Source organism: Scomber scombrus, chromosome 23, assembly GCF_963691925.1.
Source record: "Scomber scombrus chromosome 23, fScoSco1.1, whole genome shotgun sequence".
In the NCBI taxonomy this organism is placed as follows: Eukaryota; Metazoa; Chordata; class Actinopteri; order Scombriformes; family Scombridae; genus Scomber; species Scomber scombrus.
The window spans coordinates 16,656,750-16,684,498 of NC_084992.1; the positions used below are offsets into that span (position 1 = coordinate 16,656,750).

Genomic DNA, 27,749 nt, shown 5'->3' on the forward strand with positions numbered 1-27,749 from the left:
AACAAAGCTGCATCTGACATTACATGAAGTATCTTGAGGTGATGAAAACATCCAACAGCCTGCCGCAGTGATGGATTTGAAGTTTAATAAAATAATGAGCTCTAAGGAACAGAAGTACTCTAAGAGGAAAAATACATCAGGTTATTGGCAAATGTGATCCTTTTCCTTTCCTTGTAATGACGGCCATCTATCACGGCTTTTATTTCTTTTTTTTAATGCAGATTTGTATTGTTATGCTAATGTTACAGTTACTTATCCCATTTCTGTTCTGCTGACTGGGACTTGACGGAGCCAGCAGTGCAAGTTCCCATTAGTATTCAATGGTTTGTTAATGTAAATGCAGCGCTCCCTCTGCAGTACTTTACAGCACTTTTCTAACTTCGCTTACAAAAGTGCAATCAGAGTAAAGCAAAAGTTGTACGTAGTGGGAAAGTGCCAGGATGTAATCACTAATGAATTACAGCATTTTGTGTCCCCAAACTCAACACGCGTTGAAAAGCTTTTATATGTGAAAAAATGAAATCACAGTCACCTCAATTCGCCTCCTGTTTTTTTAGTATGGGGCTCATTCGTAGTTAGGCTCTTAAGATTTCATTACCACCTGACTGAATCCAACAAGCAGCTTGTTCCTATCAAACAACATCAATTAAACAGAAGCAATGACGCCACCAGCTTGCAAGCTTTACATGAACTAGTTCAGACATCAACCCAGATACACAAGGAAGGAAAAAAGGATGAAGAGAGAGAGAATAGGGAGGCAGAATTGATACTCCAAGACAGAGAGGCAGAGAAAGGAGGGGATAGGGAGGAGGAGAGAGAGCACAGGGGATTATTGGTGAGGGAAGCAAGAGAATGACAGGGGGAGAGGACAAGAAGAAATAGAGAGACAGAAAGACAGACAGATGGATAAAGAATAATGGAAGGCACAAGGGCCAGAGAAATGCAAAGTAGAGGGTGTGAAAGAATGAAGAGGCTAATGTCGAGAGCTGAAGAGAAGGTGAAATGAGAGAAAGATGGAGGAGAGGATTAAGAAAAGATACGGGCAGTAACAATGAGGAAAACAAATGTACTAATGCAGATACCATGTACTCTCATCTGGGCTGGAAATGCGGCTTGTTTTGCACTGTGTTGCGCCTCTCCATCCAATTTCCTGCCTCTCATCACTGTCAAAACAAAACAAATAAAACCTTAAAGGAGGATGGATTACCCATTCTTCTTATGAAATATGGGGAGGAAAACAGAGACACAGAGTAAAGCTACTGGAAATATCACCTGACCTAATAATTGTCATATACAATGTCAGTCAAAGATGTGATTCAAAGCCTGTAATTAGCAGGTTGACGCCACAATTATATATATGTCAGTATAAGAGGTTTTCTGCAATGCTTAAGCTTAACAGTGAAAGAAAAGTCACATTTTCTGCTTCTCAGAGCAATCTCATATCTTTTTATAATAGTTCATATTTAATTAATCACTAACAATTATATACAAACAAACACCTCCACTCATTATTTTGTTCAGTAAAAGTAAAAAATAACAGATTTACATGCCGTAAAATTTAAAATGTAATAAAAGACTTAAATTTGGAGCAGTGATACATTAAATTGGGATTTAACTAGTCAATAGCATAGAAATGACTTTATTGCATGGCACTTTATAGTGGCTCTACCATGATAACGAAATTAAGCATGTAAATGTGTTTTGCTGCAGGCAAGGCTGTATAGTGGTAAACATAGCCTGATTAGCCAACAAAAGCTTAAATGAACTGCAGACAATTAAAGCTGCATTGTGATAATAACTGTATTATGGTGATATGCAATGCTTACTTAGTTGCAGCCAAGTGTGAATAATTGAAAACCTGAACTTATGAGTATCTATATCAGGGAAGGTGAGACACAAGACATTACATTCATATTGTGATCTTGTTTTCCCAGCCTGAGACAGTTAAAGCGCCCTTTTTTGAGTGGAAAAAGACATCTATTCATTAACTATCATGAGGAGATATAATGACAGGAAAGTGCTGGTGCACACCTTTAAGTTAACATATGGAGAACATATGTTTCAGACCAGTTTGCACATATAGCCTATATATATATTCAGTGGCTCTCTGAACACACACTCACATGGTTTCTGCTCCAACCACATGAAAACAACCCAACCATAATTGATGATACTAGAGGGTTATAAGAGGGCTGTATGAGTGTGTGTGTGGCTTGCCAGTTGACAAGATAGAGAACAGACATGTGAATGGGTGGGACGTGTGTGTCGAGTGAAGTCCACGCAGAGGTTAATTACAGTTTAAAACCTGCTTTCATTCAAGCCATTTCTCATTGTGGAACACAAAAGGTTTATATTATTACTTTAGTCTATTTCTCATTTGCTCTCTGGCACAGACTTAGATGAGAAGATGGATTCCACTCTCATGTCTTTCCGTTAAATGTGCAGTTGCACCCGATGATGGTTAGCTTAGCCTAGCATAAGGACTGGAAACGGGAAAACAGCTAGCTTGAGTCAAGATTAGCTCACTTAGAAGCAGCTCTAAAACTCAGTAATTTAATTGTATATTCTTTTTTTAAAACTTAATACAAAAACTGGAGTGTACCAATAAGTTTACGGGACACTATAGGGCAGATTGTTTCTTGGTCGAGAGCAGTAATTTCTTTGCAAGTGCTTGTTATTTTGCTTCCGTTTCTGTACAGACTAAACAAAGAAAATATTAGTTGTTATTTAGTGATCTTTAGAGGTTGTGGTAGGCTGATTTTTCACCTTTGGACAGAGCCAGGCTAGCTGTTTCCCTTTGTTTTGAGTCTTTAAGCTAGGCTAAGCTAACAGACTGTAGCTGTAGCGTCATATTCAAGCTACATGAGAACTGGTGACCATTTTTTCACATAACTCTCAGCAAGAAAGCAAATTAGCATATTTCTCAATATGCCGAACTGTGCCTCCTTTAGGGGATTTCCAAGAAACAAGTGTTAGTTTCTTGAAACTACAACCAACAAAAAGCGACAAAAAGAATTGTTACCTCACTCTGAGCTACTGTACAACAGATTTTTCACTTGTAAGGACGGAGGGATTTAAAGACTAGTCCTTGATCAAATGACTTGTTGAGCTTTTTTTTACCAGCAAGCAAAAAAAAAAACAGCAACCCATACTTAGTCCCAAACTTTAGTTTCAGAAGAGTTTGGTTATAAGACCAGCAGGGAATACATGGGTGTGGTGCATTGAATTATAAAGCTGCCATATGTCAACCTTGTGATCACAGAGTGACTTTGCTGTACAGCAAGGGAGCGGCCCGTATATAATGAGCATGTACAGAGGGCAGTGATGAAAGGGCTCAACTTGAATGGGACTGGAGGAGTGTATCCTCTCTCATGTAGGTTAAGTTTTCTCTTTCCCAGTTTCTGTCTCTTTCACCTGTGCCATTGCTCTGGTTTCTCTTTCTCTGCTAGCTTTGCAAAAATTTCACATTTACTGCCAACATTTCAGTTCTTCTAAAACTCTAATTCTCTCTCTACACTCACAGATGCCTCTCTCATCTTGCTGTCCGCCTTTGCTTATGATCTTTCATCTGTTGCTTTTCTTTTTTTTCAGTTTCTTTGTCTGCGTCTCTCCCTCTCACCAGGCCTGGTACATAGTGTCTGCATGCATTTCGGATGTACCTCTCATCTTTTTTGGAATTGTGGGAGCTAAATCACCTTCTCTTTTTATACCGTCTTTCTTTTCTTCTCTCTCAGCTCTCCCACTTCAAATAATTCAAAACTTGCTCATAATGTATTCCTCGGCTGCCTCACAGAGCTACCTGACTGAACCTGGGTCTGCAAAGAGGGGGAAATATTTGAAAGGACAGTGAGTGAGGCTGCGGCTGCAGACAGGCAGTGTCCTGCCATTGAAATAGAAAGAACATTTCTGGAGCCACTTGGAAATGCTGCTGCATTAGCCCTCTAACAGTCACACACACACATGCACATGCACACATAGGCACACTCGCACACACTGAGTGGTGGTTTGGAGACAGTGTGGGAGTACATACGCCTATGTTTCCCAAAATAACCACCAGATGAGGGGCATGGAGGCAGGGTGAGGTTGCTACATGGAGATATAAATGGACTTTAATTGTAAGGCTTCCTCAGATTATACTCAAATCCACCAGACCTATACACAAACACACTCTCTGTGCTTGTATGAATGTGAAAATGATCCTGCTTGTATGTGAAAATGTGTGAAATCATTCTCTCATTCACACTCTCAACCACTGTAAGAATGGTAATTTGTATGGCTCTGTAATGCTGCAAAATTTAGCACACAGAGATTTATTTTGTGTCTCAGAAACACACACTCACACATAAAAATGGATAATAATAGTACGCTCCTCAAACGACACACGAATCCAACCAAAATAAGAACTCCCATGTATTATTTGTATAATCCCTCCAAAAATAGAGTTCAAAAGAAGCCAGTCTCAACAGTCATTGTTAAGAGCCGCTCCATCTTTACCCTAGTGTATGAAAAGCTGACTGTGTGGACTCTGCATGTTTGTCTAAGCTTAGAAACTCAAACAGCTCTATTTGGATGCACTGACAGTCCTGAATTAGAAGAAGCTGCATCACATCGCCTTGAATCCTGTCACAGTCTCAATAAATAAAATAATGAACTAAAAAAAAATTGCTTGCTTCTCCCACTCAAGTGTCGATTACTGACTTTGCAAAACAGAGTCATTTTGTTTCCAACCTCACAGAGGCTCATAATGTGAGAGAGGCAGAGGGAAGAATGATGTAGAGGAAGTGAGAAGAAGAGAGGAAGAGAGGCAGCTCTACATATAAATAGTAGATAATTACATGGTTGACTCTCCTGCATTGATGAGAGGAAAGTGCAGGAGAGCAAAGTGAAGAGACTAGCAGGAGAGGGAACTGTACCATATACACCCCATGTATTGTTCTATTGTAAGGATTTTAAAACAATAATGAGCAGGAGACACATTTGGATGTGGGTTTGTTACTTCTGCTTCTCAGAAAATGAGGAAAATGTTTATTTCATTAGTTTTGATGTTGTTTTTGTGAGGCAATATCGATGGGTAACCCCTGACCTCTCATGAGACGCTTACATGTTGCAAAAGATGTAGTTGTAGTCATCAATGATAATTAGAAAGATATGTGAGGTATTTCCTTTTTTTTCTCTTTCGCAAGACACTGACAAGCTTTGACTGGGGAAGAAGCAGCGCCTGACCGAAAAGGAACACAGCTCAGCAAAAATCCCAAAGATCAGTTTGTAGTCCTGCCTCCCCCCCTGCTGCTCATACAGGGTATTACAACAAACTTCTCAATGAGAATTTCTGTCTTTCTGTCTTTCTGTCTTCTTACGTGTCTCAGGTAAGAAAAAGAAGAGAAGACAAATCTTTTAGTCTTACTAAATATAAATCCATTATCACTTTACCAGATACCTACTGAGTCATGTGCTGTAAGAGCAAGAGTGTAAACTTGACCCACCCTCTTCTTATCAGGCTCAACATCTGCCGACAGCAAATCTTCCATAACTGTTATGTAACACTGGGCTTCCCTCCTTGTTTATTACCATTTAATTCACCTTTAGCCCTCATGTTTACAGGAACTCCAAAGGAAACCAAGCCCAGACAGCAAAGATTTCCAAGGAAGTCGGTATGTATGCATGTGCACTTATTTATTTTGTCAACAGCTGATTCAGAGGTCAAAATCAACCTGTAATCCCACGTGGACAAGAAACCCTTAAAGTGCTCAGGCAAAAACTGACATTTAACCATACAGTATAGAGTACCAATCAAAAGTTTTGACTGCTACTATACAATTCCATGGCAACTTCATTTGCTTGGGAAGATTATATAATGTGATCAAGATCTCCAAAACAGCAACTAAAAAGTGTGAAGGGAAAGAAGCCCAACAAAGCAGTTCCGTTTCTTTCCATATCTTTGTCAGTTTAGACTGTTGTTGTGATTTGTAGACACATTTGACATCGAATGCCAGTAGAAGCTACTGAATTGGACCAGATGAACCTGCTACAGGGACAAATGTTTAACTGCTGGGCCCCTATATTATGTGTAGTTGTGGGAAACTTGAAGCCTCCAGTACTAATGTAGATAGTGTTGCATCCTGTTGGCGCTGTAGGGGTATGAGAGAGAGGCATGGTCAAGTACCATGCCTCTCTGCGCATAAGCATCACATCATTTGGATTTTCCCGTCAAAACTGTCCCAAGTCTTTTACATAGAAATCCGTCCATATGCTGTTACAGGCAACATAGTCAAGGGAGGTTTCACTTTATTATTAATGAGTCTATGTTGATAATATTTGTTTTCTGGGTTTTTTCTGTTTTAAACTAAAAATCCTCACAAAAATTCTCGCATACTGCACCTTTAAACATATCAGGGGACTTTTAACTTGTGCTCATCTAAAATCCAACTGCGCCTCTATACTGTTCATTGGGGTAATACGGTGAGACAAACAAGCCCAGTCCTAGCTCGCAACAGTGACGTCAGCGCGCAGCGGCGGTGTGGTGACGCCTGGCGATTGGGTGAGCGCGGAGCTAAACTGTATTGTACAGTAAAAAGACAAGACACCGATAACAACAACAACAGCTGCGGCTGCATGAGGCTAACTAAAGACACACTCGCACTTTTCGGGCTCACGGTATAAAGATTTCGGGTAAGGAAAACTAACAATAATCATTTTTTCTCCGTACGCTCTTAGCTCCAATAGCCCCGACAAGCTTCCGCCCTGTGGGAAGTTTCTTTTGTCCTCTTCAGTCAACAACAACAAAACAAGCGGTTGAGTGTGTTGACCGGAGAGAAAGATGTGTGTGCTGCTCCGTTTAATAACAGTGTAACAACAAGTCGATCATGTTTTCGAATGAGGGTATGTGTGTTGTCAAAACAGCTCGGTTATCTGCTCGGTTGTTACAGTGTGAACACCTTTGGACCGGCTAATATCAAGCAGAGCGAGATAGCCTGCTGGGTGTGTTAGATAGGGGGGCAGCATCAGGGATACAATGGATGATGCCATTTTATGATTCTTCAATAATTAGCTAACGTGTTGTTGGACTGTGAAATGGTAGAACAATTGTCATAATAGTCACTTCCATGCACCTGGATTTCCTTTATTATACATAATTATTGGAACAAATGTTGTTTTGGTCATTATTTGTTAGGACTACGTGTCTAGTTTTCTAGTTTTCCAAGAGAGGTCAAGTGCTGGCCAACATTAATATTAACCATGACATTTCAACATAGTTGGAATTGGGTGCAGTGAGCTCACACAGAACAAGAACCACATTCCTTAGGACATAAAAGCAATTCAATAGTAATAATAATAAATAATTAAAACAACACATCCATGGGGAGGCTGTCAAGCTATGGTCTTTAAAACTATAAACAGTGATTTATGTGTGTTACTAATGTATGTGTGCATATTACCTCCTCTGTTCATATAGTATTTTTTTGTAACTGCATAGCTGTTATTAAATCCAAAAATAACATTCGTCATTTTTTTATTGAACCCTAATTCAGATGTCACGATGGCCGCAAAGTTCACCATTTCCGACAGCGAGTCAGAGCCCTCCGAGGAGGTTGAGGAAGGAGATAACAGCCAATCATCATCTGAGCAAGCACAGCGGGTTACTTTAGGCCACAACCTCACCCTACCTGAACTCAGAATGGCAGGTAGGTTACCACCAAGGGTTAAGTGAAATTGGGACTACAAGAAAGGGAGGGTTTCCAAATTGGCGATAGCGTCACAGAACGTGTCTCAGCAATGCTGGTTTTAACCACGCCTGTACATCTAAACTGCCTAAATATCCTTGAGCACCCTTATCCACAACCTGGTCCAGATGGGATTCAAAATACATCAAATCAAAGCAGCTTCATTTCTTCATTCACTTTTTATCTATTCCTGGAAGCATTCATGTACAGCTTTATCTTTAAATAGCATTTTTAACAATCAGGGTTTACAAAATACATTCTGTGCTGATCTTTATTGCTTACAGTACTTACACTGTCCCTCATTGTTTGCTGTCCAATTCATTGTTTGCTGTGTTTCTGGATGAGTTGTTGACTACAAATGCATTTCCATGCTCAAGTTATGCTACATTAGTGGTTATGTGTAGTGTGTCATGATATGCTGAAATGTATCAGGGCAGCACTGCGTATTTAAAAACACTAACACATGTATGCTGGTAGTAATTAATGATAGCTTGAATCTTAATCCAGTTTATTAAAAAGAAAAAAAAATTAATATGACCATCAGTTTCTTCTCCTGTTTGTTTTTTGTAATAGCTGCTGCAGTGTGAGCCCTACTCTTAACATGGTTTATGTCAATGAGTCAGACCAATTCAGCACCTATTCATCAGTTTCTCCAAATTGTCCATCTGTTGTCCTGACTCTTCCTGACTTCATTTCTTAGGCCTCATTTTACAGAGACTTTGAATCTGGCTAGAGCTAACAGCTGTTGTTTAATCAATCAGCAGATCCACAGAAGAAGAATCAGCCACTATTTTGATGATCAATTCTCTCAATCTATTTTTTAGGCAATCGATCTTTCAAATGTGAATATCTGCTACTGCTTTCATTCTTTTTTAAGATAGCCTGTACAGTTTAAATGTTGGCTAACCCAGTTTGCATTTAGGTAGCTCTTTTTAAAGCAGTAAAGAGGGGGTGTTTTTTGTATTTTCCCCACAATCTCCTTTTTTTTTGAACACTTAATTCTGGTCATTACTCATTACTATTCCTCTAGTCCTACTTGATCCCCTTATTGCCTCTTTTCACACACTTATACTGATCTGTTCCTGCTCCTGTGAAACATCACAAACCTCGTTTCACCCTTCTTTCTCCCATGTTGTGACAGGTCGAATCAGGCTGAACTCAGAGTCCCACGCTACCACGGTCTCCAGAGATGAGGAGCTCCAGGCCAGGGGGGAGGATGAGGCTGGTACACCAACTGAAGGAGCTCCATTCCGGGGACGGTCCAAGTCAGCTCCCCCTGCCCTCTGGGCAGCCAAGAAATATGGCCGGCAGCTCCGAAGGATGAGCGACGAGTTCGACAGCCTGTTAGACAAAGGGGTGAGAATGAGGATGCATGTTAAAGGGGTTTAAAAAGAGAGAGATCAGGGGCTATGTGGTTATATTTGGGAACTGATAACATTGATATGATTGGGCTATAAGAAAGATTGAGGTTGTGCCAGGATCAGACTATATAATGATTCGCTCCAACAAACACAGATAATAAAACAAAATGTAGCATCTCAGATAACAGCTAAATTTGTTCCTCACATTATATTTGTGCCTCAGGAGATGAAGAAGGTGAAGAGCGCTGGGGCGACCAGACAGATGCCCCACTCTAAAACCTGGTGGAGTTATCTCTTCAGTCACCAGGAGACAGAGGGAGAGAACAACCACCATGAAAACCACACGCACCGCACTGAGTAGACCACTGGAAAGTAAAGAGCGACACAAAGTTGAAAGGATGGAGAGATTGTTGGAAATGAGATGACGAGAACGGGGAAAGCCAACAGAACAACCGATGAAAACAATGCGATCTGCTCTGAGTAAGGACGGATGACAGGTTGGTGTGATCAAAAAAAAAAAAGAGAGAGAGATAAAGATCCAAAAACAAAGACATGGAAAGGTGGGACGAACGGTAATTAAAACTGAGCTGAATGCGTCCCGCTCATTTTTTTATGTCATTGGTTAGTGACATTTACATACATTTTTGTATTTGTGATGGTTGTGATGTTAACGATATTTTTGGGCAGGTCACTGTGAAATGGTGAAAGACAGACAGGCATGAGGACAGACTGTTAGCTATCCGAACCCCATAAAACGGATGATATAAAAAAAAAAGATGTATATAACATATAAAGGGATTCGAGGGGTGAAAACTCAGTTAAAAACATGCTTACCACTTCAGTCGTCTCTCACATCGACACTATGCAATATACTGTAGATGGAGAGATAAAAGTGCTGAGATCACACACCGGACTTTTTGAGGCCAACTTGAACGCTGTTAGAATTTCCTTCCTCCCTCATTTTCTTGAGGAAATCACTGATGCTTGTGTGTTTCCAAATGTTTGTGCTTGCCTTGCGCCAGCTTGTGGACATTACTGTAACTGTGTGCCAAAATACTCACACTGAGTAGAGCTATACATGTGTAAAGGAAGGTTTTTTATTCAGTTAAAGGTGCAGTGTGTAGAATCTAGTGGCATCTAGTGAAACAGAGTTTGCAGAAACGGAATATAAAATTAATAAGTATAAGTATAAGTATGTTTTTTAATCACCTGAAAATAAGAATTGTTGTGTTTTCGTTACCTTAGAATGAGCCTTTTAAATCTACAGAGGGGTCCTCTTCCACAGAGCCCGCCATGTTGCACTGCCATGTTTCTACAGTAGCCCAGAATGGACAAACCAAACACTGGCTCTAGAGATGGCCATTAGCATTTTTCGTGGCCATCGTAATGTCTCCTGAATGGTTGGAAGGGGAGGGGAAGGCATATTCAGTTTGTTGCAATCTGCAGCCTCACCACTAGATCCCACATACTGCACTTTTAAGTGTTCATATCGCAGCCTTTATCCAGCTTCTGGCACACGCAAGCCAGCACCATTCAAACAACTGTACTCGACTATCATTAACAGCTTTATATCTCCAATTTTCAAAAGAAAGAACAATCTTGTACAAGGACAATCTCTGATGATGCAGAAATAATATCTTTTGTAAAACTTCAGGGTTAGATTATATCTGAAGAAAATGAACATTAAACATACATATAAAAAAAAGCACAAACCAATATGAATCTATCTTTTTAAAGCCTTGGATGAGCAAAAAAAAAGAATAAATAAAACAGACACTGGAATTTTTATGTGTACATATTTTGTTAATATTGTATCAGATGACAGCGGTGGGGATTATAAGCAATGTGGTTTTTGGGACAGAATTTTTATTTAACATGTTCCTATTTTACAAAGTTACCATGCTGTTTAATGAGTGTGGCCAACCTAGCAATAGGCAGTGTACAATCCATGGCTGTTGTGATACATGTTAGGTGCATATTTAAAGAAGTCAGTGGGAGATGAATTAACTGCTATACAAGGAGTCAATACCCATTTACTCAGCACCCGATGCATATAGAAGGTGGATGTAGCGTCTAGTCACATTTAAACACAGGTGCAATCTACTTTTTTGAACTTGATCACAAAAATCAGTTTTCAGTCCTGTTGGGATGTGAATTTGTTTAAATGTGGGTTTATCTACATTGGGGTGTGACTATAATGGGATCTTAATCTGTCAAGCCTTTGGTGTAGATGTGCTGATCTAACTCTAGATTGGCAATTTATGTGTTTATATTCAGGCTTTTGAGGATTATTAGCAATGACTGCACACAGACCACTGCTCAAAAGTCATACATTTCTATAAACAAAGATCAGCACATCTACACAGCTTGGTAAATATGACTGGGCTACATGTGACTTGTTTATCAATATGTGATTATTGGAAATGGTAATAGGTTTGTTCTACTTGTGTCTTATTCTCTTCCTCTCGACTTGTAGGGTTGAGTTGTGAAGCTCTCGGTGTGCAGGCTTATAGGCTGCATTTGTACTGTCTTTGAACTACAAGTTCATTCCCAGCTTTTCTTGCGCAGCTTTTCAAATCAGAAAGAGAAACTTAGACAATCTTGAATGGCACCACCTTGTTCGGTAGATTCAACAACGTCTGCCATGTGTTACGTAACATATGCATCACCCTGACTGTGTAAGATGAGTTGACTGAAAGATTTTGGCAACCCTTTAAATTAATAAGCATAGAGCTCCTGGCAAAAGGAATGACTCCTCAGTTTTACGATATCAGATTTTAACATGGAGGTCAAGAATAAGTGTTTTAAATAATTGTGCTGTTGTAAAAAATGGTGTTTTACATTTTAACGTCACTTCTGTGTCTGTACTTTGACCCAAAGAGTACAGCTGGCAAAAAAATATGTCCATGGTGTTGAGAGCTTGGGGCCAGATACGAATGCTTTACTCTCTGTAAAATAAAAAAAAATCAGCTGGAATTTAATTTTGTCATGAACTGCCTTGAACATGCTGTAACCTGTGATGTGACACCGCATAGCCAGCATTACCGCCTTAAACTTTACAGCTCGCTGTCAAATATTCTGCTCAAGAAACACAATCGTGTGGAGGTGCATTTGCTGTCACAACTGTAAGAAAAATGTTATCACAAACAACAGATAGTGACTTAAAAAAACAAGTCATGCAGCCATTAATGGTTTTGACTTTTTGGCATTTGTGGCAGTGAAGACATCCCAGAGGAAAAACCTGCTTGGGCACCTGTAGTTTTGCAACCATCCTTGGTATTACTTGAATCTGGAGATGTATGTATGTGCGTGTGTGTGGAGAAAATTGAATTTTAATATTTCTTCTTTTTTTTAATTTTTAATGACTTTTGTAAATGTATTTTCTCTACAGCTGTGAAACTTCTGGTATATGCTGTCCTGAATAAATAATTTTAAGAGTGGTTTTAAAGTGAGTGTCATTCTTTGAGATATTCCAGTACAGAGGGCGCTTAAAAAAATGTGAAGTCATAAGTTTTTCATTGCAGATTTTAAGGCATTCATACAATTTGAATGGCAAGACTTGAACATATAGGACATAATATTAACATAGTGAAATAACAATATGAAGCAACATATTTATAAAGGAAAAGTCTCAAACTCATGACACTTGGATTGATTTCTAAAAAGAAAACGTATTTTGTGATCATGAGGTAACAAAGGTATGAGTAGTGCTTGGAAAGGTTGTCAGGTGTCATGGCACATCATTCACAGTTAAAATATAAATTTATAGCCAGTGCTGTCCAAAATGTTACTTGCGCACTCAGTTTTGTCAGAATATTCATTTATCCAAGTCCTCAAAACATTGGTTCAATTTCTTTCTACTACATTATAGCTAGAACTGAAGAAAATCAGTAATAAGGCATCATTGAAGTCAATGAGTGTCCCACTGGTGGTTTATCAGACCACCTCTGAAGGATCCCAGCAAAACTTGTGTACACAGTCCAAAGCTGACAGTCTGTTCATGTCTGTGTTGCTCAGTGTAAAGTCAAAGAGCCTGGCGTTGTCCTTTATTCTGTCTGGATGTGAGGACTTAGGGAGCACCGGGACACCCTGCTGCACCGCCCAACGCAACAAGACCTGGAGGGGAACAAAAGACTTAAACTGTGTTTGGTTTGTGGACCCCAAGAAGACATAAATCAAACTGTTGTTTACCTGTGCAGGTGTGCGTGCACAGTTCTTTGCCACCTCCATGACCACAGGGTCAGTGACCAGCTCTCCTTTCCCTAAAGACGAGTAGGCTTGGAAACACACTCCAAACTCCTCACACACACTCCTCAACTCTGCCTGGCACAGTTGTGGGTGGAACTCCACCTGAAGAAAATATTATGCTTTTTGTGTTTGTGTTTGATTTTGTATTTCACATGGTTTCTATCCTACTTTGACTCTGGTGTGTTATACCTGTAGCACTGCAGGAGGGACCTTGCAGCTCTGCATCAGCTCCCTCATATGTGCCGGTGTGTAGTTGGACACTCCGATGGCCTTCAGCTTTCCCTGTGCATGCAGCTCCTCCAGTGTGACCCAGCTCTGGGCTCTGTTGCCTGGGATCAAATATTAATTAGGACCTCATCAGTTTTACTCAAGTACAACTATATCAAGGAGGTAGAGCATGAGACTTGATACACTAAATCACAGAGTTATTTTAAATTAAGGTAACTTTCTTCAGCTCTCAAAGTTGCTAAATGAGACCATTTTTAATTTAATACATTTTTTTAGTCAAAAAGCTGAATTGATCATAACTCCTGACCTGGGTTGCGTTGGTCAGCTACCACCAGTCCCTGTGTGCCAGGCCAGTGGATCAGGTAGAGGTCAATGTAACCCAAGTCCAGCTGAGACAGGCTGTGTAGAGCTCCCTGCATGGCCTTCTCACCCTGATCTTTTGGGCCCAGCTTACTATAGGGAGGAAGAGAGAGAAGGACACTCTGAAGGTGCAGATCAAGTATTCTTGCTGAGCCTTTTGGAGAAAAGATGAGCTTCAGTTCCTCCAAAAGGTCTTGTAATTAGAGTATGACAGTCTCTTGCTCATCTTATTCAGCGATGACAGATAGTGATTTATTAAGATGTACTCATCAAACATACCTGGTTATGAATACATCCTCTCTGGTCAGGCCATGTTTTGGCAGCAGCTCCCTCAGGGCTCGGCCCAATTCAGCTTCATTCCGGTAGACAGCTGCACTGTCAAAAGCCCGGTAACCAGAAGCCAGGGCAGCATCCACAGCTCTGTAGACATCCTCAGAACCTCGCAGTTGGTAGGTCCCCAAACCCAGGAGGGGCATCTGAACCCCCGTATTTAGGAGGACAGAGGAGGACGACATCTGGACTGAAAGGCACTTACTTTTCTTTGCACCCTGTCTGTGGTCTGAAGTGTATTAAACTGTTTTTAACTCACCTTTTGGGTCCTTTCAGCTGAATACTTTTAAGGTATGATGCATATAAAGCTTTTTTATTTACACACAAAACAAAATGAGTCCGTGAGAGGAAACGTGAGGAATATGAACTGTCGTGAAAAGCAACTTAGCTTTCAATAAAAACCGGGGCACAGGATGTTTACAGCTATTCATTCCTGCTACACGTGGTCAGCTGACAGTCATGTGACGGTTTGTGCGGTTTTCGCCGTCACCATAGTGACATCTGCTCTGACGCCGTTGATTGGAAGATGATGTAGCCAATGAAAGAAGCTGACGTGATGAAAGGCGGGAATTCGCTCTATCCTGCGAATCACTATCAGTCAAACGTTTGATTGACAGTGGCGGTTTTAACTGTTGACGACTTGGTGGAGGGTTAAGTTAGTCTGCTGGACGACTGAACATGTTTCACATTTTCTTCATACATTACGGTAATGTTAATAGAAGGGGAAAGAGACAGTAGTTGCCTAGGGTTATTCAAAATGTAAGACACTTATTACAGATGTAAAGGCAGAGCTTAGGTTGCACCTGAAATGTTGTCCGAGCTAGCTAGCTAAACTAGTCTGTAATATCCAAACCTAGCATGTCATATGCCGGTTCACTGAACCAACAACTTCATCAATTCATTCATACATTAATCTGTTTCTTTTTTGACCACTTTAGGTCAGCCATATCTATTTTTTTAGGTCAGCCATGTCACTACAGGCCTTCTGGTTGAGCATGCATCACTGAATATGACAACAGTTCAAAAGCATACATTTAATAACCTACCTGTGTGCTTTTTACCTGTGCATGATATCAAAACTATTCCAAAGAACACAACCATAAGACCAAAACAAGCTTGAGATGAAATACAAATGATTTTGAGACCAAGCGAGCAGCTACAGGTGTAAGACTAAGCCTTTTTCTGCACATATTTTCATCAGAGCAAAACTGCATTAAATCTCAAAATCACTAAGTCAAACAAATACAAGCCATCCTTTCTTTCCCATTTTCTCTTCTGGATTCAGTCCTTTAAAGCGTTGCAAAACACTCTTCAGTAGCAAAAGCAGTGGGGGATATATCTAGGCTTCAGGCAAGAGGAAACATTGATCTTTTTCTTCTTTTCAACTCTGTTCTTTCAATGCTGTTCTCTATAATGGCTGCCATTACACAGTCTAGTGTGAGTTTGTCTTGACTCCATACCTTTCCTTGAGCAAGAAAATAGGATTGCAAGCCTCACAGGATCTGACAGCTTTAATTCAATGACAACGTCTTAGAATAAAGGTTCTAACACGTCCTGGAAAGCTCTTGTGACTAAAGAAGACACTTTTATCTTAACTATACCAAATAATTTTCACACTGGAGACTCCGCAGCAGCAGAAGTTTTATTTTTAAACTCAACCGTCAAAGCCTTTAAATGCTGGTACTTTACTGTCACTGATTATAATCTGCTTTACAATGGAACAAGCTACTAAAACTGTAACCGCTACCAATGAAAAATGATAATAGTGTGTTGTGAACATTTTATAATGCATTTCACATATTTCAACAGTGGAGAGGAAGTGATAGACAGACACCGCTTCAGCCAATAACAAAGTAATTATGGATCATGCTGCTGTCCTAGTCAGTATTCAAATAAGTTGTGCACTCCCAATCTTCTTTATGAAATTAATTGTGCGTTTTCACAGTGAATTTATTCATTATTACTTCTTATTTTTCAATTTGCTCCTCCTTTATTTTATGTCTCTTTCTTTCTCTTATTCTGTTTTCAGGAGATTATCAGAACTGTTCTGAGCAACCTAGACAGTCTCCAGCCCTTCTCCAACACCAACTTCATTGTCTTCCCTTGTATCTTTCACTCCACATCACTTTATCCATCCAGTTATCCTTCCTTTTTCATACCCTACCCAGTACTTACACATCACACCTTTGTCTCCTGTCCCTTAAATTATCTAAATGGACATGCAGTATCTTAGAATCACTATATTGCCAAATGCTGATCACACACTACAGCTACTGATAAGCTACATTCAAGTGTACTGGATTATTGGTACACTGTTGGCACTGTTTATTATTAACTGCAGTTACCAGATAAGAAGAGTTGGGAGGGAAAATGTAAAATCAGTAATAAGGCATCATTGAACTCAATGAGTATCCCACTTGTGGTTTATCAAACCACCGCTGAGGAATCCCTGCAGTACTTGTGTTTACAGTCCAAAGCTGACAGTCTGTTCATGTCTGTGTCGTTCAGTGTAAAGTCAAAGAGCCTGGCGTTGTCCTTTATTCTGTCTGGATGTGAGGACTTAGGGAGCACCGGGACACCCTGCTGCACGGCCCAACGCAACAAGACCTGGAGGGGAACAAAAGACTTAAACTGTGTTTGGTTTGTGGACCCCAAGAAGACATAAATCAAACTGTTCTGGGTGTGTTTACCTGTGCAGGTGTGCGTTCACAGTTCTTTGCCACCTCCATGACCACAGGGTCAGTGACCAGGTTTCCTTTCCCCAAAGAAGAGTAAGCTTGGAAACACACTCCAAACTCCTCACACACACTCCTCAACTCTGCCTGGCACATTTGTGGGTGGAACTCCACCTGAAAAAAATATTATGCTTTTGTGTTTGATTTTGTATTTGACTTGGTTTCTATCCTACTTTGACTCTGGTGTGTTATACCTGTAGCACTGCAGGAGTGACTTTGCAGCTCTGCATCAGCTCCCTCATGTGTGCCGGTGTGTAGTTGGACACTCCGATGGCCTTCAGCTTTCCCTGTGCATGCAGCTCCTCCAGTGTGACCCAGCTCTGGGCTCTGTTGACTGGGATCAAATATGAATTAGGACTTCACCACCAGTGTTATTCATGTACAACTATATCAAGGAGGTAGAGCATGAGACTTGATACACTAAAGCACAGACTTATTTTAAATTAAGGTAACTTTCTTCAGCTCTCAAAGTTGCTAAATGAATTTTTTTTTAGTATGAATGCAATACATGCATTTATTTTAAAGTGCAAAGTGACAAGAGTTAAAAAGCTGAATTGATCATAACTCCTGACCTGGGTTGCGTTGGTCAGTCACCTCCAGTCCCTCTGTGCCAGGCCAGTGGATCAGGTATAGGTCAATGTAACCCAAGTCCAGCTGAGACAGGCTGCTTAGAGCTCCCTGCATGGCCTTCTCCCCCTGCTCTTTTGGGCTCAGCTTACTGTAGGGAGGAAGAGAGAGAAGAACAGATCAAGCATTCATGCTGAGCCTTTAGGAGGAAAAAGTGAGTTTCAGTTCTTCCAAGTAGTCTTGTGATTATGGTATGACATCCAAACAGGCCTTGCTCATTTATGCAGCGATTACAGTTTGATAAAGAAAACTTTTTAAGGCTATTACAATACAGCAAACTAGTATTTTTAGCTTCATGTCACAATATAAATATTGCAGCAATATGTTTATCTTGTGTGTAAAAGTGCTGGAGCAAAAGCTCTGTCTTATGTACCATAATACCTTAAGACTACAACTTTTATACTCACGTCCTATTTGAAAAGCATTCACTTATCAAACATACCTGGTTATGAATACATCCTCTCTGGTCAGGCCATGTTTTGGCAGCAGCTCCCTCAGGGCTCGGCCGAATTCAGCTTCATTCTGGTAGACAGCTGCACTGTCAAAAGCCCGGTAACCAGAAGCCAGGGCAGCATCCACAGCTCTGGAGACATCCTCAAATTCACGCAGTTTATAGGTCCCCAAACCCAGGAGGGGCATCTGAACCCCCGTATTTAGGAGGACAGAGGAGGTTGCAGAGGAGGACGACATCTGGACTGAAAGGCACTTACTTTTCTTTGCACCCTGTCTGTGGTCTGAAGTATGGTGTTGAAACGCTGCACACCACAGTCAAGTACAAACATTGTTACAAACATGTTACTTTAATGGTAGTATATTGATCTATAATATGTTTGAACGTCACAGTATTATGCTGCAAATAAACAGTAGAGAAGTTTGCCACCGTAGAAGATATTAAATTGTTTTCAACTCACCTTTTGGGTCCTTTCAGCTGAATACTTTTAAAGTATGGTGCGTGTAAAGGGTTTTTGTTCACACACAAAATGAAAAGTGTCCGTGAGATGAAATGTCACGAGTCACGATTTAGAAAACGCGCGAAATGCTACTTATAAAAACCGGGACACAGGATGTTTACAGTTAGTCGTTCCTGCCCCACGTGGTCAGCTGACAGCCATATGACAGTTTGGGCGGTTTTCGCCGTCACCATAGTGACATCTGCTCTGACGCCGCTGATTGGAAGATAATGTAGCCAATGACAGAAGCGAACGTGATGGAAGGCGGGAATTTGCTCTATCCTGCAAATCACTATCAGTCAAGCATTTGATTGACACAGCTACAGCCGCGGCTTTAACTGTTGACGTCCTGGTGGAAGGTTGAAGTTAGTTAGTTAGTTAGTGCTTCACATTTTCTTCAGACATTACGGTAATATTAATAGAGGACGAGAAAGAAAGACATTAGTTGTCAATTTATTCATTAATCTGTTCCTTTTTTTTGACAACTTTAGGTCAGCCATGTCACTACAGGCCTCCTCATTCCCTTTTCCTGAAACTCGATTCTTCAGAGCAGGTAGTAACATCTACAAGTTCAAGATCAGAGGAGGCAGCAGCTACAGGCAAGACAGATACTACCTGCATCTTACTTCACAGCCCACTGTTTGATTAATATCTCCTCTGTGCTTCTCAGTTTTTATACTTTTGGTCAGAGCAAGAGAGCACAGTCAAGTGTAAGTAAAGGCTGAGTCTGAAGGAGATCAGAAACCATAGGACGGCCCATCATCTCAAACCAGGTTTGAGATGGGATTTAGTGGAAGTAGTGGGGTGTAAAGTAGCTTTAGTTACTAGTCTTGGTGTTGTCTGCTCTGGTTGAGCATGTATCACTGAACATGACAGCAGTTCATGAGCAGAAATGTAATAACCTACCTGTGCGCGACACCAAAAACATGTCATAAAGCTTAGCCATGAAAAGCTATGAGACAAAAACAATGTTTGAGAATTTGAGACCAAGCGAGCAGCTACAGGTGTAAGACTAAGCCTTTTTCTGCCATTCTTCACGTATTTTCATCAGAGCAAAACTGCATGAAATCTTAAAATCACCAAGTCAAACAAATACAAGCCATCCTTTCTTTCCCATTTTCTCCTCCGGATTCAGTCCTTTAAAGCTTTGCAAAACACTCTTCAGTGGCAAAAGCAGTGGGGGATACATCTAGGCTTCAAGCAAGAGGAAACATTGATCTTTTTCTTCTTTTCAACGCTGTTCTCTATAATGGCTGCCATTACACATTGTGATGTGAGTTTGTCTTGACTCGATAACGTTTCTCAAGCAAGAAAATAGGATTGCAAGCCTCACAGGATCTGACAGCTTTAATTCAATGACAACGTCTTAGAATAAAGGTTCTAACACGTCCTGGAAAGCCCTTGTGACTAAAGAAGACACTTTTATCTTAACTATACCAAATAATGTTTACACTGGAGATTCAGCAGGAGCAGCAGTTCAACTCAACCGTCAAAGCCTTTCAATGCTGGTACTTTACTTTCACTGATTATAATCTGCTTTATATCAAAACAAGCCACCAAAACTGTAACTGCTACCACTGAATAACAATACTAGTGTGTTGTGAACATTTTATAATGCATTTCACATATTTCAACAGTGGAGAGGAAGTGATAGACAGACACAGCTTCAACCAAGAACTGGAGGTAATTATGAATCCTGTTTACTGTCCTAGTCAGTATTCAAATAAGTTGTGAACTCCCATTTATTCATTATAACCTCTTATTTTTCATGTTGCCCTTTCTCTCTTTATTTGATCTGTTTGTCTCTTTCTTTCTCTTATTCTCTGTTTTCAGGAGATTATCAGAACTGTTCTGGGCAACCTGGACAGTCTCCAGCCCTTCTCCAACACCAACTTCATTGTCTTCCCTTGTATCCTTCACTCCACATCACTTTATCCATCCAGTTACTCTATCCTTTTTCATACCATACCCAGTACTTACACATCACACCTTTGTCCATTAAGTCATCCAAATGCACATAACTTCTCTATACAGTATTTTAGGATTACTATATTGCCAAATACTGATCACATAATACAGCTACTGATGAGCTACATTTAAGTGTACAAGACTATTAGTACACTGTTGGCACTGTTTATTATTAACTGTAGCTACCAGATAAGAAACAGTGGGAGGGAATGTCTACAGTGATGTGCAAACACAGTGAGGTGAAGCTGAGAGCCTACCCGTATGTTCTTATCCTCTACCTAGAGAAGAACATGGAGAAGGGTGAGGATCAGCACACACCCGATAACACAGTACAGTTAGAGCACACTCAGTACAAAAAGACACCTACAGTAACATACCCGTTTTTTTGTTGCACTCATTTTACTTGTTTAGAAACACTGATGAAGTTGTGGTCACAGGAAAGTGTGAACACTAAGGCATTATTGAAGGCTACAGATCAGCACTATAGGCCTGTTGTGTGGGTACAGTTATAAGCGCTCAGCCATAAGGGACCCTTCACATAAGCTACTATTCAGGCATGATGATGTCTTATGAATTTATTTATCTTGTTTCAGGAAAGCAAGTGGAGGAGAATCCTAGTCAGGTGAGTTGATCTTCTGTTAAAGTCATTTTTATGATACTGCATGTGCATGTTTAACAAAACAAAACATCAATATTCATGTGGCTATGGTCAGCATATCATCATATTGCACTTAATATTTTCTCACAGCTTGTATACAAAATACGCATGCATAACAATATCTATAATACATTGCAATGTAGTGTAAGTATGAACTTGAGCTCCAAAAGTGATCATAGTTTGTGTTTTTTAGGTCGCCTGTGTTTCAGAGCCACAGCCAAAGCGCCGCAAGAAGGACTCACCTCTAGAGGACGCCATAATACAGGATTTATTAAAGGACATGGAGGCTGAAAACAGGGTTTCCACTGTCAGGTGAGTGCTCTCTGTATTACTGCAGCCTTCAGCTACATTTAGTCTGCATTTGTCACATTTGACTGTAAGTAAACACAAATGTGTGTCCATGGAAACAGGACTACATGTTCAGAAAGTAAATTAAGATGTCTATTTATATTTTAACAAATAACCTTATTAAAGTTTCAGGGCTATAGTGTGACAATACTGTCACGTTTGCTCCAAAACATCCACCCTGTACTAATACAAAAACACACTGGCTCCTACTTTCTGTCTATGTGTGTCTGTCTTGTGGTGTCTATCCATAAATGTGTTATCAAAACATAATGGCGATGGTAATCATCAAAAAGGTATACCAGCACACACAAGGAGACTAAGATTGACATTTTAAGAGATTACATTAAAAAACAAAAGGAACAAACTACAAGTTTCACATCTGATGGACCAAAGTGTGATATTTGTAGTTCGTTCATTTGGCTTTATGAAGTAATCCCTTAGGACAAATAGTGTCAGATACCCCATGCTGTGCTGTCGGGTATCTTTAGTTTTTTGACTATAATACTTATGGTAGTTGTAGTCAGTTATGAGTACAGCTGAGTTCTACTGAGTTTGAACACTACATCAGTAAAAACAGGCTAACATCACGGTTGAATGTTGTCCTTTTTTTTTTTGTTAAACAATGAGCAGTAACAACTGTGTTTATACAGACATAATTAAGGACGGTTGAATTGGTTTGTAAAGCTGTCATTCCTTATGTTCTTTATTACTATTAAAAGCATCACTTGTTCAGGCTAGGATCATTCACGTTTGCACACACCTGTATGCACGTATTGTGGAGGTGAAAATAAGTGGTCTCACTCACAGACTTCCATTCTGACAGCGTCTTGTTTCACAGGAACACACACACTCACACGCTTCAGCGATTCCTGCAGTTATGAAACAGACAAGAGGCGAACGGGCGCCACCTCAATCACTCTGACAGTCAGATCAGTGGGGCTTAAATGATTATTTAAAATGCACTCACACACACACACACAAACAAGGTTTTGTCCTCCAATTAGCCTGTATTTAGCTTATATAAACAGAATTGTCTCTGTTTTATCAGCTTGAGGAACACACACTCAGATGCACAAACCATTTAAACAAACAGCAGGGCCTCGAGCATCATTACCAGCTCACAGGAAAACAAGTTTCATTGAGCAGCTCTCATTGCATTACATTCACCACACTGACCATCACACGTACGCATACTTAATAAAGGTACCGCACATAAACACACAGGCGCACAAACTGAAAAACCAAAAATACACATGCTATTAAAAAAACAATTACTGTACATGTTTTTTTAAATATATCAAGCTTGACAGAGGTGTGCTTTCTAATCTTAGAAGCTTCTCACATACTGCTGAATCACTGATGGCATTCATCTGTGTGTGTATTAGTGTCTACATGATGCCCCGGAGAGACAGCTGGTTTGTTTTTTTGTTAAACCTGCTGGAAAAATGGGAACAGAAAGAAAAGTTTCTCGGGTTTGAGTTGAGTTTCAAAGAACAAGTGGGGACGTTGAACGAACAAAAATAGACGACTTTTTGCTCATCAGCACTTTCTTTGTTTCTACACATCTTCAATGCCATTGACTGTAGTGCGGTTGATAAGAAAGTGTGAAGGAATGTTATTTTAAATATATTTATAACATAACGTTTAATTTAACGATGGTAAACCTAAACTGTATGCTCATGGTTGATGAATGGAAGAATGTGGACCCCGTCTTCTTTTTCTCATCATTTCTCCACATCAGGAAAGACCCTTTTAAAGCTTGTTCTCCAAATGAGAAATACTACTACTGCTCTTGTATCACTCTTTGCTCATTCACCTCTGAGGCCTGCTCGCTCGATTGTAAAGCCCTGAAATGACAGCTTGTGCTCATCCCGAGTCTGAGCAGCTATGACCCTGTTCTGGTCTACCGTTTGAGTCAGAAAGGTCTCCGCTACCTTCTTAGCCTCATTCCTTTGGGAGAGTTTCTCCTAAAATGTTCTACTCTAAGGCAGGCCTCCTTTTCTGTGTTCTCTGTAAATAAATGAAGCAGAAGACCGTGTGGCCCTTTTTGTGGTGTATTTGACTCAAACTTTGGCAAAAAAATAGAAATTGTTATTACCTTTAACACTTGTGACAAGGTAAGGTGTATTTTTATATAGTTTCAGTAAATTCAATTCAATGACATTTAAGCTACGCCGCTATAGGTCCTTTTGCCTTTGTCTGTCAACCATGGATACATTGTTAAAGGTGGATACCAGACCAAAAATAGTGTCCATTGCTCAGCTGGCCCATACAGCCATATCATTTATAGCTTCCAGGTTTGCCTCTGTGTTATGCGGAATATGCGCAGTAGTATTTCCCCCGCTTGCTCATAGAATTTACACTGTGATGACGTCACAGGTTTTAAAATAACTTTTCTCAACTCAAGGAAAGTTTTACAAATATAAAACCTCCATTGGTCAAAAATGCATTATAGAAAGAGTCATAATTGACCTTGTTTGCAGTTCAAGGTGTCCTGTCAGCAGTTTTACAGACGTTTCTTTTACGATAGTGCTTTTTGGGCCGCAGGGGGATTTTTTTTTACTGCAATACTGCAAGTGACCACTGGGAAATGGCTGGGCAGCAGCGCCCTACCCAGCTCTTATAATACATCCATGCTGTCAACACTGTACGATTTTTAATATTTGGGAACATGCATATCTAGTTTTATACACTCTTATAAAGTGAAAATACCATACCAAAAATTGGTCACACTCTTACTGACTAATTTTTTCATATAATTTGTTTTATATGATTGGTTTGATATACAAGTTGGATAAATTGTATAAATGAAACAGAGCTACATTTAGAAACCAAACCTCATTGCAAAGACTTGGATCATCTTTCTCTCTTCATTCTTTACCAATAAAAACCAAGTGGTCATTTACAACAGACCAGCCTTGTACATTTCATGTGACATTTATGCATTCAGTTTCAAATTAGAATCCACATAAATAGGACTACATGTGAAAAACTCTGATTCTGATTATCATTACATAACCATAAAACCAGTCAAAAAAAACAAAACAGCAACTTTATTTTTAAGTAAAAAGGAAAGTTGGTTGAATATTTAACTTTCTAACTTTCCAGATGTATATGTCAATCACTGATGGGCTGTGCTTTCAAAAAAATTAACAAAACCAATTGTTCTCTAACAGCAGGGACAATACACATGCAGAGGGAGAAGTTATGAGGAATCCAGGACGTGCTGACAAGGTGATTCTTTCTTTTTTTTAATTCAACATGTTCAATCTTTTACTCATCACATTTAACTGGTGAACTGATTTGTCACACTCTTACATGTCAAATAAAAAAAGACAAGTCATTTCATCCCGTCGTTGTTTAGAATGACTTGACAATTCGTCTTTCAGTTTCCATCTTACAACACTTTCTGGTTTCCTCTCTACCACATATATAAACACACACTCGTAGCATCTCTGTCTTTATTACAGCCCCCGGCTAACATTAGTGCAGACAGGTAGGATAACAAGTGTGATTAAGGTTAATAATAGCATTAGATCAGACAGAGAGTGTACATGTTTCAGTGCAATTGTGTGTATGTGGAAGAGTGTGTGTTTCTGGTGATGTGATTTAGTTTGATTAGCAACAAAGTCCTAAAATTACCATCCACCCAGCGCTCTTTTCATCCATTGCCTTTCATGTCATCTGACCCTGTTCTTTTTTTTTAATATACTTGTCCACTCTGTCTTTTTTCTATCTCCCCCTCTCTAGCTTTGCTTTTTCCCCCCACATTTGTTTCAAGTGGAAAAAATGATTTAAACTAATTATGTGAGCCCAGCGAGTTATTTATTTTCTTAACACTGAGAGGGAAGTGCCATTACAAGGCTACAAAGCTTTAAAAAGGATTAGGTTTGAACATTGTGGTGACCTCAAGGTGGCTCAGTGGTTAGCTCTGTGATTAGCAGTGTTACCTCACAGCAAGAAGGTCCCGGGTTCGATCTTTTCTGTGTGGAGTTTGCATGTTGTCTCCGTGTCCCGTTAACACTTAAAACATGTATGTTTGGGTTAATACTCCTGTCACTGCCGCTGACCAAGGCTCTGGCCAAAGACCTGGAGTTGGTCCCCAGCTGGGAATATGAATGAACACATTTTTGCTTTACCACTCAAAATGTGTTCACTAAATGATAACCTAACAGATATATTTAAGCTATCTAGCCAGCTAACTGACATTTACTCTCTCCAGTTGAATTGTATTGCTTTTCACTGACTAATGTGACATAGATACATCTTAAAAATACATTTGTTATACATATATCCTACTAACTTAGTGCCGTGTAACCTTAGCCAAACTCCGATATAGGATTCAGGACTGTTGCTACACTAATTGCCACGCAAAAAATTGGTAAATCCTGAACAGGGCTTTTAAATATAATCTGTATAATAATAACATAGTTAGCTAATGATATAATAATTCTTCTCCTTTGAAGTAATTGCTAGCTAGCTACTCAAGGTGCTAGTTCGCCAGGCTTGCTAACATTAGTGGCTCACAATAAAACAGTTCAACATTATTTAACTCATTCCTCACACTTTTTTGCTCTTGTATTTCTGGTTTTGGAAAGGCAAAAAAGAAATTAAACTGCCCAAACTCTTACAGATTATCACTCTTAATGCAGTCCCATACACGCTGTGTCAATATGAAGCGATATCCAAAGCTAGCCACAGTTGCTAAGATATTGGACAATTGCTGTTTGGGTGCTAACAGTCAATTAAAATACATTTGTACACCAGGACGAATCAGGTGTCAACACTCCCAGGGGAAGTTCAGGAGATGTGTCTCCTGGGACAACAGAGGACATGGAGGAGGAGGAGGAGGACGACGACGACGACGAAGACGATGAGGACGACGAGGAGGAGGAAAGTGATGAAGAGGGAGAAAATGTAGACTCTGTCTCCGGGTCACCTGACAAGCCAGGAATTCTGACTCGACTGGCCAGGTTGGTATAAAAGTACAGTGGTCAGTGAGCAGCTATACTGCAGTAGCCAGCAGATACCTTTAAATTGCCTCTCACATACTACAGGCCAAAGCTGACAGATAACACAACAGTACATCAGTTAATCTGCAAGGATAAGAGTCACACCTGTGGAGATGATTGAGATTACAAAATATTTGATTGACTTTTTACACAGGAGCAACAAGAGCTGATTAGTGCTGCAGATCTGCAAGGGAAAAAAACGTTGTCAAAGACTAAAATGGATTGGGGAAATCCAGCTTTTATGAGTAGAAATCATAATATCTTTGCGCAATGTCTGTTGAGACAAGCTAAGACACCAGATGTCCTCAGGCACATCAAAAATAACTCCACTTTGAAAGAGCATGCCAAACAGTCTTACACATGTAGCCTTTTTAAGTTAGTAAAGATTTACAGTAGCGTCCATATGAACATACAGCAGCACAAGTGTGCAGTTTATTCACTAGAACCTGTCTTTCTCTTTGCAGACATATGTTCCCCTTCTCCTTGTTCTTCAGAGATCTGTGAGAGCTGTTTTATAGAGACAGGAGGTTTAACTCACTGGGTTTGTAAAGTTAAAGTTCTTAAAACAAAAAGTGTTTAAATTTCTCCAGGAACAAGATTTCATAGACTTTGTTCATTATTGTGAATTCATCATCTTTTTCGTTTTTCCATAAATGTTATCCTCCTGTTCTCTTATCATACATGTTAGATTTTACAATATAGATCATATTTTTGTAAAATATGACCTGTTGCTTCAGTCCATCAGTTCATCTTTCTGTTTTTGTCTTTGTCCATATGCAAATAAATATGATTACTCTTTTCATTCCTATTCCGTTTATGGTTGTTTTTGTGATTGAAGATTTCATATCATTCTATTATGGTTGCTATTGGCTTGCCTACTCTGAAACAATATAAATGTCTGTATACTGGATGTTTATAGTGTAGTATAGTTTCTTTTTACCACACAATCAGAGATAGCTCTTCTTTCTGCATCTTCTGTTACTCCAGAAATGTGGGTATTATTTCACCTGGATCTACTTTAACCAATCTTATAGTCACTCTTTACAAGCTTCTCCAGTAATCATGTTTTTTCTGTTTTAATACAATGATAATGTGTTTAATTCAGTTTATGGATTCATATTATTAAAAATGTGACTGAGCAACCAACTTGTGGTTTCAGGTTTCCTCAGCGTGCAGACTGTCAAATGAGTTCACAGGAACACA

At 39.7% G+C, this 27,749-nt stretch overlaps 4 protein-coding genes across 6 annotated transcripts; 2 read left to right on the top strand and 2 right to left on the bottom strand.

The window, feature by feature from the left end:
* The first annotated feature begins 5,610 nt into the window (after positions 1-5,610).
* Positions 5,611-12,522, top strand: badb (BCL2 associated agonist of cell death b). 2 transcript variants are annotated; one of them, XM_062445122.1, is made up of 4 exons: positions 5,611-5,651; positions 7,530-7,682; positions 8,863-9,077; positions 9,306-12,522. In XM_062445122.1, the coding sequence occupies exons 2-4, from the start codon at positions 7,538-7,540 to the stop codon at positions 9,441-9,443; spliced, it is 498 nt and encodes a 165-aa protein (XP_062301106.1). In that variant the 5' UTR covers positions 5,611-5,651; positions 7,530-7,537; the 3' UTR covers positions 9,444-12,522. The 2 variants fall into 2 exon arrangements, with proteins under 2 accessions (XP_062301106.1, XP_062301104.1); XM_062445120.1 differs by lacking the exon at positions 5,611-5,651 and adding an exon at positions 6,524-6,669.
* An 86-nt stretch (positions 12,523-12,608) lies between these two features.
* LOC134005492 (uncharacterized oxidoreductase YtbE-like) lies at positions 12,609-14,647 on the bottom strand. Its single transcript, XM_062444418.1, has 5 exons — positions 14,198-14,647; positions 13,866-14,011; positions 13,520-13,659; positions 13,274-13,432; positions 12,609-13,198 (listed from the first exon to the last, which is right to left on the bottom strand). Exons 1-5 carry the CDS (start codon positions 14,431-14,433, stop codon positions 13,019-13,021), a joined length of 861 nt encoding a protein of 286 aa, XP_062300402.1. The 5' UTR covers positions 14,434-14,647; the 3' UTR covers positions 12,609-13,018.
* A 1,229-nt stretch (positions 14,648-15,876) lies between these two features.
* On the bottom strand, positions 15,877-18,674 carry LOC134005491 (uncharacterized oxidoreductase YtbE-like). Of its 2 annotated transcripts, XM_062444416.1 has the most exons (6): positions 18,522-18,674; positions 18,053-18,365; positions 17,556-17,701; positions 17,178-17,317; positions 16,939-17,097; positions 15,877-16,855 (listed from the first exon to the last, which is right to left on the bottom strand). In XM_062444416.1, the coding sequence occupies exons 2-6, from the start codon at positions 18,298-18,300 to the stop codon at positions 16,676-16,678; spliced, it is 873 nt and encodes a 290-aa protein (XP_062300400.1). In that variant the 5' UTR covers positions 18,301-18,365; positions 18,522-18,674; the 3' UTR covers positions 15,877-16,675. The 2 variants fall into 2 exon arrangements, with proteins under 2 accessions (XP_062300400.1, XP_062300401.1); XM_062444417.1 differs by lacking the exon at positions 18,522-18,674 and having other exon boundaries at positions 18,053-18,440.
* A 2,075-nt stretch (positions 18,675-20,749) lies between these two features.
* Positions 20,750-27,341, top strand: LOC134005555 (nucleolin-like). The gene is made up of 6 exons (XM_062444478.1): positions 20,750-20,828; positions 21,122-21,150; positions 21,380-21,498; positions 24,711-24,768; positions 26,302-26,507; positions 27,011-27,341. The coding sequence occupies exons 1-6, from the start codon at positions 20,750-20,752 to the stop codon at positions 27,048-27,050; spliced, it is 531 nt and encodes a 176-aa protein (XP_062300462.1). The 3' UTR covers positions 27,051-27,341.
* The last annotated feature ends 408 nt before the right edge of the window (positions 27,342-27,749 follow it).